The 16,706-nt window shown below is 42.7% G+C and overlaps 2 protein-coding genes across 2 annotated transcripts; one reads left to right on the top strand and one right to left on the bottom strand.

Moving 5' to 3' along the window:
• Window positions 1–239: 239 nt before the first annotated feature.
• On the top strand, window positions 240–1,310 carry LOC130713182 (S-adenosylmethionine decarboxylase proenzyme-like). The gene has a single exon (XM_057562973.1). The coding sequence runs from the start codon at window positions 240–242 to the stop codon at window positions 1,308–1,310; it is 1,071 nt and encodes a 356-aa protein (XP_057418956.1).
• A 10,309-nt stretch (window positions 1,311–11,619) lies between these two features.
• LOC130716305 (uncharacterized protein At4g00950-like) lies at window positions 11,620–16,706 on the bottom strand. Its single transcript, XM_057566510.1, has 2 exons — window positions 12,968–16,706; window positions 11,620–12,083 (listed from the first exon to the last, which is right to left on the bottom strand). The coding sequence occupies exons 1-2, from the start codon at window positions 13,514–13,516 to the stop codon at window positions 12,009–12,011; spliced, it is 624 nt and encodes a 207-aa protein (XP_057422493.1). The 5' UTR covers window positions 13,517–16,706; the 3' UTR covers window positions 11,620–12,008.

Raw genomic sequence — 16,706 nt, 5'->3', positions numbered from 1 at the left:
GGCGAGTCAATTTTTTTTTATATAATCCACCTTGGAACTACTGCACACAGTGTCGCTCCCTATAAATAAGTGTTTCTTCATGCCAATGCTGTTGTCAACACTCACTCACTTCTGTCCCATTCATAGTTTTTGAATGTTGTGATGACTCGCTGCCATGCATGTAACAATGTTCAGTTTCAATTGTTTCAGAAGCGTGAATGAAGGTTGATGGATTCTCAACACAACACTTCTTTACATTTATGGCCTTGTGTGTTCCTGATGATATTATCACCAATAACCAACCAGCAGCATCACCGATCAGATTCGAAGGCGTTGAAAAGCGGTTAGAGATTTCATTCACCGAGTCACCACCGATTCTCAATCACACTCAGCGACTTGGCCTACGAGCCCTGACTCGGACTCAGCTCAACTCAATCCTCGAACCCGCGTGCTGCACCATCGTGTCACACCTCTCCAACGCCGAACTAGACTCATACGTGCTCTCAGAATCCAGCCTCTTCATCTACCCACACAAAATCATTCTCAAAACATGCGGCACCACCAGGCTCCTCCTCTCAATCCACCCCATTCTCCGCCTCGCAGACTCCCTCTCGCTCTCTGTACTCGCCGTCAAATACTCGCGCGGGGAATTTCTTTTCCCAAATGACCAGCACACCCCTCACCGGAGTTTCTCCGACGAGGTCGTCGTGCTGAAGGACCATTTTTCCCATCTCGGCGACGCCAAGTACTTCATCACTGCTGGTCCGAATAATAGAAACTGGCACGTGTACTTTGCGTGCAGGGAGGATGCCGGTGCCACGTCATCGCTGTATCGGAAGGGCGTGGGAACGGTTGAGATTTGCATGACGGGGCTGGACCGGGAAAAGGCGCGCGTATTTTTTAAGGGTAATAAAATGACGGAAATGTCTCGGGTGGCGGAGATTATTCCGGGTCACGCGATTTGTGGGTTCGAGTTTGATCCGTGTGGGTACTCCATGAACGGGATCGAGGGTACGTCGTTTTCAACCGTGCACGTGACTCCCGAAGATGGGTTCAGTTATGCGAGCTACGAGGTGGAGGGTTTGGATCCGGGTTGTGTTGGGTTCGGGCCACTCCTGAACCGGGTGTTGTGGTGCTTTGGCCCGTGTGAGTTTTCTGTTGCTGTCACATGCGAGGCAGGTGCTGAGGGGTGGGCTACGTGGCGTGGTGACGTGGAGGGGTACCGATGTGAGAATGTGGTGAAGGAGGAGATGCCGGGGAAAGGGTGCTTGCTGTACATGAGTTTCTCCAGTAGAGGATGCGCAGGGTCAGTGATGGATTCAGAAATTTGATGTTGTTAGAGCAATATATATATACATATAAATTCATAAAAAAATTAATATATATTATTAAAAGTGGGGGCATTTTTTATCAAGAGGACACAAATGAGAATTTTTTTTATCAAAATTGTCATAAAAACCATACTTTTACTGCTCAAGTGAGATCATTTAGTAGTGTGGAACATAAGTGATAGCAATATTTTTTACCAAAGAGACTATAAAAAACTACATACTTTTACCACTTAATTTTTTTTTCTAATAGTTGTTCTCAAAATCAAGTGAGGGGACTTGCTGGTAGCAGTGGGCCGGCCCAAGCACACAAAAACAATCAGAAACGCAAGTCCAAGAGGAATGGAAAGAAATCTGTCTATTTGAATGACTTTGTTTTAAAATAGACAGTTGGGCTTTTATCTATTAGGAGTAAGGAAATTTAAATAACATTGGATTAAGCCCAATATATGGGCATCCACTGTAGGGTTTTAATTTACAAGTATAAGTATTGTAATGTTGTTACTTTCTGATCTATCAAAGAAAACGGCTTCAGCCAACAATTTATATTTTTCGTTAATTTTCTTTACTGTTCTAGAGTAGCTCTGCTAGGGTTCCTTGGTGGGAAGGATTTTTCCTACCACTTGCCCTTATGGTGTTTAACATAGATCCGTGGGCACATACAAGAAAGGACGTTGTTTGGCTGAGCTTAAGACATTTATTATATGAATAATGGACTGGGCGGGACATAAGTATCCCTTATTCCCGCCCAAATCGAGCATTTAGATGAACGAAAACAGCCATGGCGGGGTTTGTGGAACAACGTCGAAGCCCGCCCTTCTTTTGGATGGGTCCACGCGCCAGCTGGAAGAATTCCTTTAGTTTTGTCTTATATGTATAGAGGCTTGGGCCCCGATTGTCAGGCCCAAGTACAGAGAAAGTCCACGTTATGACCATTCCCTCTATAAAAGGAGAGGTCAACCCCTTGTAAAAAGCACCTTTCGAACATTTAATGAGAATATTCCTTTTGTGATATTTTTGGTACTCTGCTAGGGTTTACTTTCTGTCAGTTTCCGACGTCAGATCTCCCTAGTACGGAACATTGGCGCCGTCTGTGGGTCTTACTTCGATCTACTACTTGACATAGAAGGTGCGTTTTAAGATCCATGGAAACTCGTTCGTGTGGTGTGGGCCGCCGCGATCATCGCCGGAGGGGTGGTCGTCACGGCGGCCGCGGCGGTGGACGGTACAACAACCGCGAAGTACCTCAAGAGCCGGAGCAGGAGGCTTCTTCGGTGGGGGATCACTCGGTGGCGCAGTCACCGGTCTCGTTGGTGAATGCAGCTCCAGGAAGACCTTCAGATCTGATAGCTAGATCAGATCCAGGAGTCAGGCGACGATCAGCGCCGCCTAAATATGTAAATCTGGATGACCTCAAAACCAGCGTTCCGAGAAAAGCGCCAGAGGTGGTGACGGGAATCACTCCGGCTGCCTTGCAACAAATGTTGGACACTTTTCAAAAAGTACAAAGCCAGAACGAGCAGTTGCAAGCCCAGGTGCAGTACTTAACTCAGCGACAAGACTATAAGCAAGAACAACGGCTCGAGGCCGAAGACGTTGTTGAATTCCAGCCTTTTGTTCCCGCCATCACACGAGTGGGCATACCAAAGCATCTGCAAACGATGGCGTTGGACGCCTTTTCAGGCGACTCAGACCCCATGGAACACTTGCGTTATTTTAACACGAAAATGGTTATTGGAGGAGCAACAGATGAGGTGAAGTGTAGGTTGTTACCATCAACATTCAAGGGGATGGCGATGCAATGGTTCATCCGTCAACCGCCCTTCTCCATTGACAATTTTACTGATTTGTCCACAAAGTTCTCAACTCAATTCTCCGCCAATAAAACTACCAAGGCAACCATGTTTGATCTTATCAGCATACATCAACAGCCAGGGGAGAAGCTCAAGAACTACATGGCGCGATTTAGTAAAATGGCGGTTCAACTGGAGGAGGGCAATCCGGATGTTTGCCTTGCGTCTTTCAAAAATGGTCTTCGGGCGGGTGATTTGAATCGGGACTTGACGAGGCGACCAGCAAAAGACATGATGGACCTTCGTGCTCGTGTTCAGGAATTCATATTAATTGAGCAGGATGATCAGAAAAAACAAGAAAGAGAGGAAGGACGCAAGCAAGCCCATTCCGGCGGGGTTTCGCAGGATAAACCTAAGGCGGGGAAGGAAACCAGGGTAGCACAAACCCCCCGTGTACCAAGACCGGGACCATATCAAAACTCCAAACCAGGATTTCAAAATACATGGCACCGCAATTCTCAAGGTCCCGCTGCAGCCACAACTGGTCAGCATGGTACTACGCCAGCTCCAGTTCCACTTACAAAGTTAAATGCGCCCTTAAGCACCATTTTAAGGGCCGTTGGGCAAACAAATGTTGTGCAGTACCCACCACCGCGGCGACCGCCAGCTAATGTAGATACCAATAGGTGGTGCGAGTACCACAAAGCGTTGGGGCATACGACGGATAATTGTTGGAATTTGAGGCGGGAAATTGATCGTTTGATTAAGGCTGGTCATCTGGCAAACTTCGTTAAAGACACGGCAACGCCAGAAGTCGCTAGGATCACCCAAGGAGACAAAGGCAAAGGCAAGGAGATAGTGGAAGAGTTGGGCGATCCTGTTGGGGAATGTTCATCTATTGCAAGAGGATTTGGCGGGGGTGCAATTTCAAGTAAGGCTAGAAAACGCTATGTGGCGGCAGTACACTCAGTACATGAGGCAAGCGAAAGCGAGTGTTGGGTGAATCACTCCCCTATCATATTTACCCATCAGGATTTTGCGCACGTGATTCCCCATGACAACGATCCAATTGTGGTAACAATCAGGGTTAACAATTATGTCACGAAGAAAGTATTTTTAGACCAGGGGTCTTCGGCGGATATCATTTATGGAGATGCCTTTGATCGCCTGGGGCTAAAAGAGTCAGACTTGAGGCCGTATAAAGGAACCTTGGTAGGGTTTACAGGGGACCGTGTCACTGTTCGAGGATATGTGGAAATACCAACTGCTTTTGGCGAAGGAGAGTTTGTAAAGAAATTTCAAGTGAAGTACTTAGTCCTGGCGTGCAGAGCCAACTACAATGTACTCTTGGGACGAGACACCCTCAACAAGCTATGTGCGGTCGTTTCAACAGCTCATTTGACTGTTAAATATCCAGCCTGCAATGGAAAGGTTGGGGTATTACATGTGGACCAAAATGCAGCAAGAGAATGTTATCTAAGAAGTGTGGCGCTTTATGGGCGTAAGGCCGCCAAAGAAAGTCACAGAATCACAGAAATCTTTCCGCAAGAGGGATTCAGTTTGGATCCAAGAGACGATGCTGATGATTTCCGCCCACAACCTCTGGAAGAAACCAAGCAAGTGCAAATTAAGGATAAAATTTTAAAGATTGGCAGCAGTTTGACAAAGGAACAAGAGGAAAGGTTGATCACGCTGCTGGGTGATAATTTGGATCTCTTTGCATGGACCATCAATGATGTACCAGGGATTGACCCCAATGTGATCACTCACAAATTGGCTATTCGACCAGGGGCGACCCCAGTCATCCAGCCAAGGCGGAGAATGAGTGATGAAAAGAATAAGGCAGTACAATTAGAGACTGAGAAACTAATCAAGGCCCGCTTCATCCGTGAGGTGCAGTACCCGACATGGCTCGCCAATGTTGTGATGGTAAAAAAATCCAATGGGAAGTGGCGAATGTGCACGGACTATACAAGCTTGAACAAAGTGTGTCCTAAAGATTCATATCCACTTCCCAATGTTGATAAGCTTGTGGATGGAGCGTCGGGGAATGAACTTTTAAGTCTCATGGATGCTTACTCGGGCTACAATCAAATCATGATGCATCCATCGGATGAAGAAAGTACAGCATTTATGACCAATCAGGCGAATTATTGTTACAAGACAATGCCTTTTGGATTAAAGAATGCAGGAGCTACGTACCAACGGCTCATGGATATAATCTTTTCAAAACAAGTGGGCAGGAATATGGAGGTGTATGTGGAAGACATGATCGTAAAGTCCGCCAGGGCTAGTGATCATGGCAGCGATCTTAAGGAAGCGTTTACTCAATTAAGAACATATCAAATGAAGTTGAATCCTGAGAAGTGTTCTTTTGGGATCCAGGGAGGAAAGTTCTTGGGATTCATGTTGACATCGAGAGGAATAGAAGTGAATCCTGATAAGGGAAGGGCGATCTTCGAGATGAAAAGCCCAACAAGTGTCAAAGAAGTTCAGCGTTTGACAGGACGAATGGCCGCCTTGTCACGTTTCTTGCCAATGGCGGGTGACAAAGCGGCCCCATTCTTCACATGCTTAAAAAAGAATTCAAAGTTTCAGTGGACAGAGGAATGCGAACAAGCTTTTACCAAATTAAAGGAATCATTGGCCACATTGCCAGTACTTTCCAAGCCAACACCAGGCTTTCCATTAGTGCTCTATCTAGCAGTTACTGACAAGGCGGTGAGTACAGTGTTGCTCCAGGAAGAGGGAAAAAAGCAGAAAGTTATATATTTCGTGAGCCATACTTTACAGGGGGCAGAGTTGCGGTACCAAAAAATTGAAAAGGCTGCATTGGCGATTATGAAAACTGCGAGGCGCCTTAGGCCTTATTTCCAAAGTTTCCAAGTCAAAGTTAAAACTGATGTCCCCTTAAGACAAGTACTTCAGAAGCCTGATTTATCGGGGCGATTGGTTAGCTGGTCAGTGGAATTGTCAGAATATGATATACAATATGAGCCAAGGGGCCAAGTCACAGTTCAAAGTTTGATCGACTTCGTGGCGGAATTAACACCCACGGAAGGCGAGAAGACTCGAGGAGAATGGGTCCTATCTGTGGATGGATCCTCTAATAAGACTGGAAGTGGGGCTGGGATAACAATTGAAAGTCCAGACAAAATGATCATTGAACAGTCTCTAAAGTTCGAGTTCAAGGCGAGCAACAATCAATCTGAGTATGAGGCTTTGATCGCCGGCTTAAGGCTAGCCATCGAGCTGGGGGTCCAAAAGTTATTGATCAAGGGAGATTCGCAGTTAGTGGTTAAACAGGTGAAAGGCGAGTACCAAGTAAAGGATCCGCAACTTTCCAAATACTTGGAAGTGGTACACAGATTGATGATGGAGGTCAAAGAAATTAAGATAGAACATGTCCCGAGGGGCCAAAATGAGAGGGCAGATGTGTTAGCAAAATTGGCGAGCACAGGGAGATTGGGCAATTACCAAACAGTCATTCAGGAAACCCTGCCTCGCCCGAGCATTGATTTGGTAGAAATAAAGTTGAAAGCAGTCAAGTCAGTAATTGAAGGCGAGCCTTCTTGGATGGAGTCAATCAAGATCTTCCTAGAAAACCCTCCAAAGGATGACGATGTGAACACAAGAGCGAAACGAAGGGAAGCCAGTTTTTACACAGTGGTGGATGGTGAGTTGTATCGGCGGGGAATTATGTCCCCTATGCTCAAATGCGTTGACACCAAGAACGCCCATGGAATAATGGCGGAAGTCCATGAAGGTGTTTGTTCAAGCCATATAGGCGGGAAATCCTTGGCGGTGAAAATTGTGAGAGCTGGATTTTATTGGCCGACAATGAAGAAGGACTGTCTTGAGTATGTTAAGAAATGTGAAAAATGCCAAGTCTTCTCTGACTTGCACAAGGCTCCGCCAGAAGAGTTAACAACCATGATGGCGCCTTGGCCATTTGCTATGTGGGGGGTTGACATTTTGGGACCATTCCCAGTAGCGAAGGCACAAATGAAGTATATCATCGTGGCGGTTGATTACTTCACAAAATGGATAGAAGCCGAGGCGGTGGCAACTATCACGGCCGCCAAGGTCAGGAGTTTCTTGTGGCGAAGGATTGTTTGTAGATTTGGGGTCCCCAGGGCGTTAGTAATGGATAATGGAACACAATTCACAAGTAATGTTACCCGGGAATTTTGTACAGAAATGGGAATCGAGATGCGATTTGCCTCTGTAGAACATCCACAAACCAATGGGCAGGCTGAATCGACTAACAAGGATATCCTGAAAGGTTTAAAGAAGAAACTGGATGAAGCAAAAGGGCTTTGGGCGGAGGAACTACCGGGCGTTCTTTGGGCATACAACACCACTGAACAGTCAAGCACAAAGGAAACCCCGTATCGTTTAACTTATGGGACTGACGCCATGCTCCTAGTTGAAATTGAAAACCAAAATTGGCGAGTGGTTCGGTTTAATGAGAATGACAACGGGGAAAATTTAATAGCAAATCTAATCATGCTGCCCGAGGAACAACGTGAGGCTCACATAAGGAATGAGGCGGGAAAAGTGAAGGTTGCAAGAAAATTCTCAACGAAAGTAGTGCCTAGAAAAATGAGGGTAGGAGACTTAGTGCTCCGAAAAAATACAATACCCGATAAACACAACAAACTTTCACCCAACTGGGGCGGGCCTTACAGGATTATAGGCGATGTTGGAGGAGGAGCTTAAAAGTTGGAACAACTAAATGGTCAAAAGGTTCCACGAACATGGAACGCCTCTCATCTAAAGCAGTATTTTAGTTAATAGAAACAACCAAAGGTGAATGAAGCCGCACTCTTTTTTCCTTTCTTTGGAGAGGTTTTTAATGAGGCGGCATGTAAAAAGAATGGGACAATTGTTCTCATGTGAAAGAAAATTAATGAAAAGGTTATTTCAACAGAATCGCCTGTATTTTTTAATTCAATATAATTTATATTACGAGTTCATGCAATGCAAATCGTATCAAAGTATGCAATACTGCGAGTAAACCTTTCGGAATAAGAAAGTGTCGCCATCAAATGTTAAAAGCCTTGGCAATTCTAGTGGCCACTAGAAACCAAGCCTCGTCGAAAAATCGGCTAAGGTATGCAAACCAAAGTAACAACAAAAGTTGGTAACAACTAAAGGTAACAACGAATGAACTTAAAATGATATCCATTAAAAGTAAGGCAAAGGGGGCGACGCCCATACATGATTTGGAATGATGATAAAAGACAGGGCAATGCCCAAAGCAAAATTTTAACTTCATGAAATAAAAGAAGAAATTCAAGCCAGGTTCTCATTGTTGGCGTTGTTTCCCTGGCTTGTCCCAGCTTGAGGGTCTTCCTTCTCGTGATCCTCATTCTTGTGCTGCTCATTCCCATCCTCGCCATCTTCTTCAGGCTCACTTTCATCATCGAATTGGGGAAGGAGGTCGAGGCTAATGTCATCATCACCAATTACTTGACCATCCTTGATCTCCTTCAGCCACCCAATACGGGAAAGATCAAAGCCCGGCTCAACCACACTAATCTGCTCTTTGGCCGCCAGAAAGCCTTGAGCAAACTGGAGAGAAGCACGCCCCAAGATGGAAGCATTTAGGCGTTCGTACTTCTTTTCCAGTTTTTGGCACTTGGCCTGAACAGCAGTGTGTTTGTCGTTGATAGTTTCTTTCAGAGATTTGGTCTTTTGAAGAAGCAAGTCAGAAGCCGCCAAGTCATCAGTTAACTTAGCACACCTCTCCTCAGCAGCCTTCAGGTTTTTGTTGGCGGTCTCAGCATCGGCTTTTGCTCGCTCATAGGCAGTCTTATAATCAGCCGCCTTCTTTTCATAACGGTTCTTGGTTGCTATCAACTCCTTCACGCACTAAGCCATTCCCGCCACAGTACTGGCGGCAGAGAGCGCATGATGGATCGCCACAGAAGCAATGTTGGGGGGGCCTTGACCGGAAACATCCTTGTGAATCCGGTTGTCAAAGGTACGATTCATAAAATCCAATCCGTTGAAGCAAGGATCAGATAGGCTCAGCAAAGGGGGAAGAGCCTCGCCACCAATAGCTGAGCTAGGGCCAGCTTGGATGAATGGAGTTGATGGGCGGTTGATCAGTGCGCCTGAATCCGGTTGAGGTGGCGGGACATTGTCATGCCCCTTCTTTTTCTCAGTCGGACGACCTTTTGGATCAAGAGTTGATTGGTGAAGAGGTTTACCACCAGCAGCGCTCGAAGTTTTTTGGCGCTTTGGGTCCCTGACGTTATCAAAGCCCGAAGTACCTTCATTCTTTTTCTTTTGCTCAGTCTCGGCGGCCCTTTTCTTCGCCGCCGCAGCAGACTGGGCGAGGTATTCCTTCATCTTGATGGGGTTGGCATCAACCTTGCTTTTTCCCATCGTGGCTGCATGGAAAACATCAATTAGGCGAGGTACATGAACAAAAAGAAAAACAAGTTGTGCAAAAATTATAAACTTACTAAAAAATTGATTTAAAGTGCCGGATTTTGACGCTTCAATCAAGTCATGACTAGAGATTACTGGTAATGAGCGGAGGTAATCGGCGATGGCCTGCTCGGATTCATCCAAGGCGTCGTATGAAACGGATATTTTTCGGCGAGGGTTTTTTGTCCAGTAAAAGAGGAAGAGAGGGTTGTTATTGGAATCTCGAAACAAGTTATTCATTTCAGGCGACTCCATGACTTTGAAATATTTTTTCTGCCACACTTTGTAATGACTTTTAAGGGCGGTGAATCGGCTCATGTTCTTGCGAGCCAAAAGAGGAACCCACTTGATAGATGTAGGTTTTATGGTGACTGTCTTATAGAAAATGAAAAACAAAGGATAGGTGGGAGTGCAACTCAAATGTTCACAGAGAATTTCAAAGCAGCGTATAAAGCCCCAGGCGTTGGGTTGAAGTTGACAAGGCGCCACGTTCAAAAAGGTAAGAACGTGACATATAAAGGGCGAGAAAGGGAGTTTGATATTCAAATCCAAGAAAAAATAACCATAAACAAAAAAGAAATCGGGCGATTCATCAGTAGGTTCCTTGCGTAAAAGAACGCAATCATCCTCGCCACAGGGAAGAACATTTAACAGGTGATCTTCGTTATTAGAGGTGGCGGGATTTATCTTTGTAAACCCTTGAGAAGATATTCGAAGCGAACTGATGCTTCCAAGGCTACCCCAGATGGAGCGCCAAAGACACTTATCTTCAACCAAATGCACGTTGGAACGCCATTCGGGTGAAGACAAATCTCCATTAGAGGAGAGAATAGAATCAACGGAGCCGGCGGGACCGGAATCCTCGTGAGTGGAGGGTGAGGATTGTATTTCGATAACGGTGGGGGCAGAAACTTCCCCCTCCGTAGAAGGGGAAGTGAGCTCTAAGGAGGAAATGCTAAAATTTTGTGTCGACATGCTGGGTAATTTCATAAAAATAAAAAAGAAGATGAACAGGTCCAAACACAAAGAAAGAAGAAGACACACAGTGTCAAGAAAAGAGAAAGGGGAAGGACTCACCGGAGGAAGAAGCGGAGGATTGAGTAAAGAGAACGTCGGCGATGGGGGAGCACCGCGCAATGACGACGGCCGGAGTGAGCAAGGTTCACCGGAGAACAAAGAAGAGAGTGAAAGCTGCGATGAAAAAGTTTTCAGAGCAAAGGTTTTCAGAAAAGTGAAAAGTGAAAGGTGAAAAGGGTATTTATAGAAGAAAAAGGAAGAGAGAGAATGAGTGGGAAAGACTGCGAAGGATCGTGGGATCGTGGGATTTGAAATTTGAAAAGGTATGAAACGAAAAGACATAACTCCTCGAGACGCACAACTGCATTTATGGCAAATGATAACAAAATCCCGGAAAAGAAGGATACGTGCGTCAGTTGAAAAGACGTGATTGACAGGTGTGATAACGGCGATGTATCGACAAAGATAAAAAATGGCGACATATAAAGGAACATGAAAAGGCGAGAATGCGACGACAGGCCCATGACTATAAAGAATGGCGATATACTGTAAAAACGTCTCGGCTCAAGGAACCTAAGTCTCATGTCACCTACACAAATGAAAGAACGGCGACACAATTATCAGAAGAACGAGGTAAATGATAAAGGCAGGCGACGAAGCAACGTATAAAGACATTTCGACTCAACTTACTTAAGCCTCATGTCTTGGGGGCATGTGGATTGGGCGGGACATAAGTATCCCTTATTCCCGCCCAAATCGAGCATTTAGATGAACGAAAACAGCCATGGCGGGGTTTGTGGAACAACGTCGAAGCCCGCCCTTCTTTTGGATGGGTCCACGCGCCAGCTGGAAGAATTCCTTTAGTTTTGTCTTATATGTATAGAGGCTTGGGCCCCGATTGTCAGGCCCAAGTACAGAGAAAGTCCACGTTATGACCATTCCCTCTATAAAAGGAGAGGTCAACCCCTTGTAAAAAGCACCTTTCGAACATTTAATGAGAATATTCCTTTTGTGATATTTTTGGTACTCTGCTAGGGTTTACTTTCTGTCAGTTTCCGACGTCAGATCTCCCTAGTACGGAACAAATAATAACTGGAATTAATTTATATTTTTGACATCTACACATATTCTTGCTCCTGTTCCTTTACAAGTAGCAATGGTATTGTACTTTGAAAATATGTAGCTAGCTAGCTAGTACGGTAAAGGTGCGGATAAGTCGACGATCACATGCATGCAGAGGCGGAACTATCGCCTAGCTTGGTAGGGCCTATGTCTGGGCTCCAATAAATTTTATTTTTATTTTTCTTTGGATCAGGTAGGTTTTTGGGCCAAAAAAAAAAGAGAGATTAGGCAAAATTTGAAAGGTAGGAAAAAATATAGGGACTTAATCATAAAATTTGCCTAGGCTTCCTTAAATTTCTGGTTCCGCCACTACATGCATGAAACGACGTCAATTTTGCTTGCCTTGCGTTTCTTGCCTGCACCTCCATGGGACCACTTGCTTAAAGCTTTCATAAATGTTTGCCTGCAGTTATAATAACAGATCAATACGCAAAGAACACCATAAGTCACCGCAAAATTAAAACAATGCTCTTTCGGTAGCTATCTATCTATCATAAATCATAATGCAGCCAAAGCTAGCTTTTCGGTCCCAAATCAGCTGCTTGAATGTTTCAATAGTTTTACTCTTAGAAAGAAAATGGGAAAGAGTTTTGTTACTGCAAAGTGATGACACTATAGTTTTGCGGCCAAGAAGAAGAAAAGGAACAATATTTTCAAAATGCAGTTGCTTAGAGTTAATTTCTCTTAAAATTCATTTCCTTCTAGTTTTTTCTTCCAGTATCTTTTTATTGTTTTTATCACATAATATAGAGGTTGTCTAAATGACTCATGATAAAGTTTGAGTTAAATAACTCATCATCCAATCACATTGAAGATAAATGAGTTGGAAATAAATTAATAAACAAAATATAAAAATTCCAACTCACTTATCTCCAATGTAATTGGATGATGAGTTATTTAACCAAAAATTTATCATGGGTCATGTAAACAACCTCCATAATATATCATATTATTCACTCCTCTCTCTTCATTTATATATCTCTCTAAAAGTGTAGAGGTTGAAGGCGTGTACAAAACTTGATTTTTCATGCTAAGACCAAATATTATTTTGGAATTTTCAAAATTCTAATTTATTTAAACCTCACTTTCTAATCCATCTCATTTTTTATTATATTATCTTCCTATTTTTCTCTTCTTAAGATCTTATCTTTCATTCCTATATCTGTGATTCATATTTTCACCACATGGACGTATTTGCAAAGTGTGAATGAAACTTTATTAAGGGTTGTTGAAGGAGACTCAAGAGAAATGAGATTGTGAAATGAAAGAGACATAATGCATACATACCCACAAATGTGAAGTTCCACGAGAGAGACTCAAGAAGCTTCCTGTTCTCCTAACCCTCATGATCTTCACTTTACTGGTGCCATCCACACTCCAACTCGAAAAGTCAAAACTACCCTCACGTTTCACCCTGTTGCTCTTTTTCTTCTTCAACCACCTGGTAGACCCAAAACTGGAACTCTCCTCGGTGTCTCTGGTGGAGCTCCTGTGCGACATCGTAAAAGACACGGCGCGTCCAATGTAAGGACCATCCAACACCGTTGTCGGGGAAACGGAAACCTTATTATGATTATTCTCCATGAACGACAACCTCGGAGGGAGCTCCAGTGCTCTGGAAACACCACCTCCTCTACCTGCCGGCTCAGATCGTGTGTGGCAGGGCCTAGGCTTCCCCGGTGCTTCCTCCCACTGGAACGGAACTGAAGCCGCCGTACGAGGCGGCGGCGTGGGAGCCTCCGGCGCCGTGTACGGCCGTGTCACTAGCAGACAGAGCTTGGGCGGTGTTGTTAGCTCCTCCTCCTGTTCTTGAATATCATGATCGAGCTTCTTCATGATTTTTTATGTGCTAGTAGCTAGTGAATTAGTTCGTTGTGCCTGCCATGTACGTGTTGTGGTTTTATAGAGAGAGAGGGGGCAATGATCGAGTGTGAATATTTTTCACGAGAGCACGCTCCTGCATGTCCTAGGGCGCTTCTTGTTCACAACAAGATGCGCGTTTTCTTTTATTGTTTGATGGAATGAATGACCCCTCAACTAGGGTCCCTCCCACTTTGACTTCATTGTTGGATAAGGACAATCAACGGTCACTTCGCAATGTGGCTGGCCTTAATTTTTCTAGATTAATGATACGTACCCAATTTTTCTAGCCAGGATTATACTGTGTGTGCCTTAATAATATAAATGTTTTCTTCTTAAAGTCCTTATCTAACAAATCTAAAAATGATTGACATTTGTTCTGAGTTACTAACAGTTTGTACTAGTGATCAAATTAGATGTCTTATAATTTTCTCTTGTGACTTGCAAAATAGATAACCATGTCTGCAGTAAGGGATTGTGCTGCTTCCCAGGATAGCTCTTAGAGGTTTGTTTTATCTCATGTATACTTGAATCACCTGTCTGGTATTAGCATGGAGTTATGACCTTATATCATGAAACATTGAATGGCCATGGGCACTGTTAATGTGGATCTCTAGCCATCCGTTTTCAATGGGCAACTTATAGAATATTGGAAATAGTTAATCAAGTTCAAGTAAAAGAAATATTATGCTAAATGGTTTTGTATTTGATCCAGTAGCTCTACTCTAGTTTTTTGTAACTTGAGTTGGCTATTTGTGAAAGACAAATAGAAATATGCTCTTTGATACTTAACAGAAGTTTTTTCTTTTATGTCACTTTCTGACAGTATACTTTATATGGTTAAAGAAACCTCTGCTTAGAAATGACAAGAAAGGAATGGACCTTCTCTTGGCAGAGTTTGATACGATCAATAAGAAGTAAGTTCAGCTTCCTAGATCTTGACTTGTTGGGCTGATATTAAGTGGCATCTAGATTATATCCTTTCAAGCTTTCATCTGCAGTTATTTCCATTTACATTGCCATGGACTTTGAGCATGAGTTTTTCTAATTATTTGGTTATATTATAAATTTTTTTTCTTCTATTTGAGTAGTATTTACTACTCACATTTCTATTGGAAAATGCTCATCTCGTCTAATGATGGAGAAGAAAAAGTTCTTTTATAAAATATGGAGAAATTTTCATTGAGTAGAAGGAAGATGTCAGCTGATTTTTCTAATTTAAGAAGTTTTATGTATCTTTGTTCTTTTTGAAAATATTGAACCTAGCATGCATTGTTGCTTGTTTGGTGATTGTATAGGCTATTCTTTGTTGGTTGTCATTGGCATACTTTTTTTGGTTGGGTTGTTTAAATGTCTAATTTACTACCTGAGGATTCAACTGACAAATAGAAATATGCTCTTTGATACTTAAAAGAAGTTTTTCTAATGTCCCTGTTGGTGTGGATGAATAGAAAAACGAATCAAGTTTCAAAATTTTTGCATTTCAGCTTGGTGTAGATGAGAGTATTGGCCTGCATTTGTATCAGTTTTGGATGTTTTGCTGCCTTTCTTTTCTGGGTCCTTGCAGAGAATTGCAATTCTTATTCTGTATAATTAGTGATTTTGGTGAACTTGACTTTATGATAGACATGACGGGTTGCAATTGCCTAATTGGTGAGGTGAAGTGTTAAATGGTAAATTATTCATCCAATATGCTTGGTTGTTTATTTCAACTTAATGATGTGAAAAATATTACCAAAAAAAGACAAGGCTTCAATCTTTGAGGTAAATTGCAATAAACTATATCGATTGACTGATAAATTTTATTTCCACTACTGAGTTGACATTTGAAGTCATTGTTTGTGAAGTTATTTCAGTTTGCAGCCAGTAGGAGGCACTAGAGAGAAGCAGATACAGCTGTGGAAAGAGCTTATTTTGATAGTGCAGGGTCTCTTACTCATGAAGCCAGAGAAGCGTTCATTTCAGCCTTAGTTTCTGATTTCTGATTTCATTTACATTCTGATTTCATCAGTGTCACACTTTCTATCTATTTCCAAATTCTCTTTTCTATGTGATTAACTTTTAAGGTAGTCTATGTGAGATGAGAAATTAGGAAAAATGATTTTTGTTATCTGCTTCTTTGCTTAATCAAGTACTCAATATGTTGTGGTTTGTGAAGTTTGTTAATTGGATGTGTCTAATTGTAAGTAGAGTAGATTAGAGTAGCTTTTCTCTGCAGTATAATATGATGATGATTATGACCTTCCAAATCTTCACTTTCAACTTATCATTACTGTGTTTTGTTTCTGGATTATTTATTACTTAACACCAGGGAGTGCATCAGTTAGATTCTGTTGTGGGTAGACCTTCAAGCAATATAGTAATTTGCAGTTGCACAGGTTTTCCTTTTCAACCTCTCACTCAGTTACCATGTGCTTCATAGTTCTACAATTAGTCAATTACAATTTTGGATTTTGAAACCTGCTTATTATAAATACATGGGTTATCTTAGTTTATGTTTTATTGTTCTGAAATATACAATTAGTCAATTACAATTTTCTGAGCTTCTGGCTGGGTTTGAAACTTTGTCTGCTTAAGGGCTTTCTTGCCAATTTGTTAGTTGTGTAGTAAAATTGTTCAATTAGTCAATTACAAATTTACAATTTTGATTTTTTGTTTTTACTTTTTGTTTATACAGTCATGCCAAGGGTCAAGCATTTCCACAACCCACAAAAATCAGCGCCTAGATCATCAATTGAAGCTTTTTCACAATCAGCTCCTGAAGTCTCTCAAAAAGCCCCACCATCTAAGAACCCCGTGACTACACCAATCTTGAAATGTTGAAGCAATAGGTATGTGTTATATTTTCTTTGAATTATCATTGCTATAATGCTATAATGCAATAGGGTGCGGCTTAAGGACGCACCAGCATCAAGAGCAACCTTCCACCAGTTTGGTTGACAGGAGATGGAGCCACCAAACCCCTCAAATCCAATCCCAAGTCCATAAGTTTCTGTTTTAAATCTGTTGTCCAGTGAGCCCAGACTCATGTACACTATCTTGTAACCTTGGGCCTGACTTGGGCTATTATCAATGAATCTTCACCACGTTGAACAAAAAATACATATGACTAGTTTTAAAGTAAAAAATTACAATTACATTTTCCGATGTACCAAAAAAAAAGGAA

Source organism: Lotus japonicus, chromosome 4 (genome assembly GCF_012489685.1).
Source record: "Lotus japonicus ecotype B-129 chromosome 4, LjGifu_v1.2".
In the NCBI taxonomy this organism is placed as follows: Eukaryota; Viridiplantae; Streptophyta; class Magnoliopsida; order Fabales; family Fabaceae; genus Lotus; species Lotus japonicus.
This window is presented reverse-complemented; position numbering and strand designations above follow the sequence as displayed.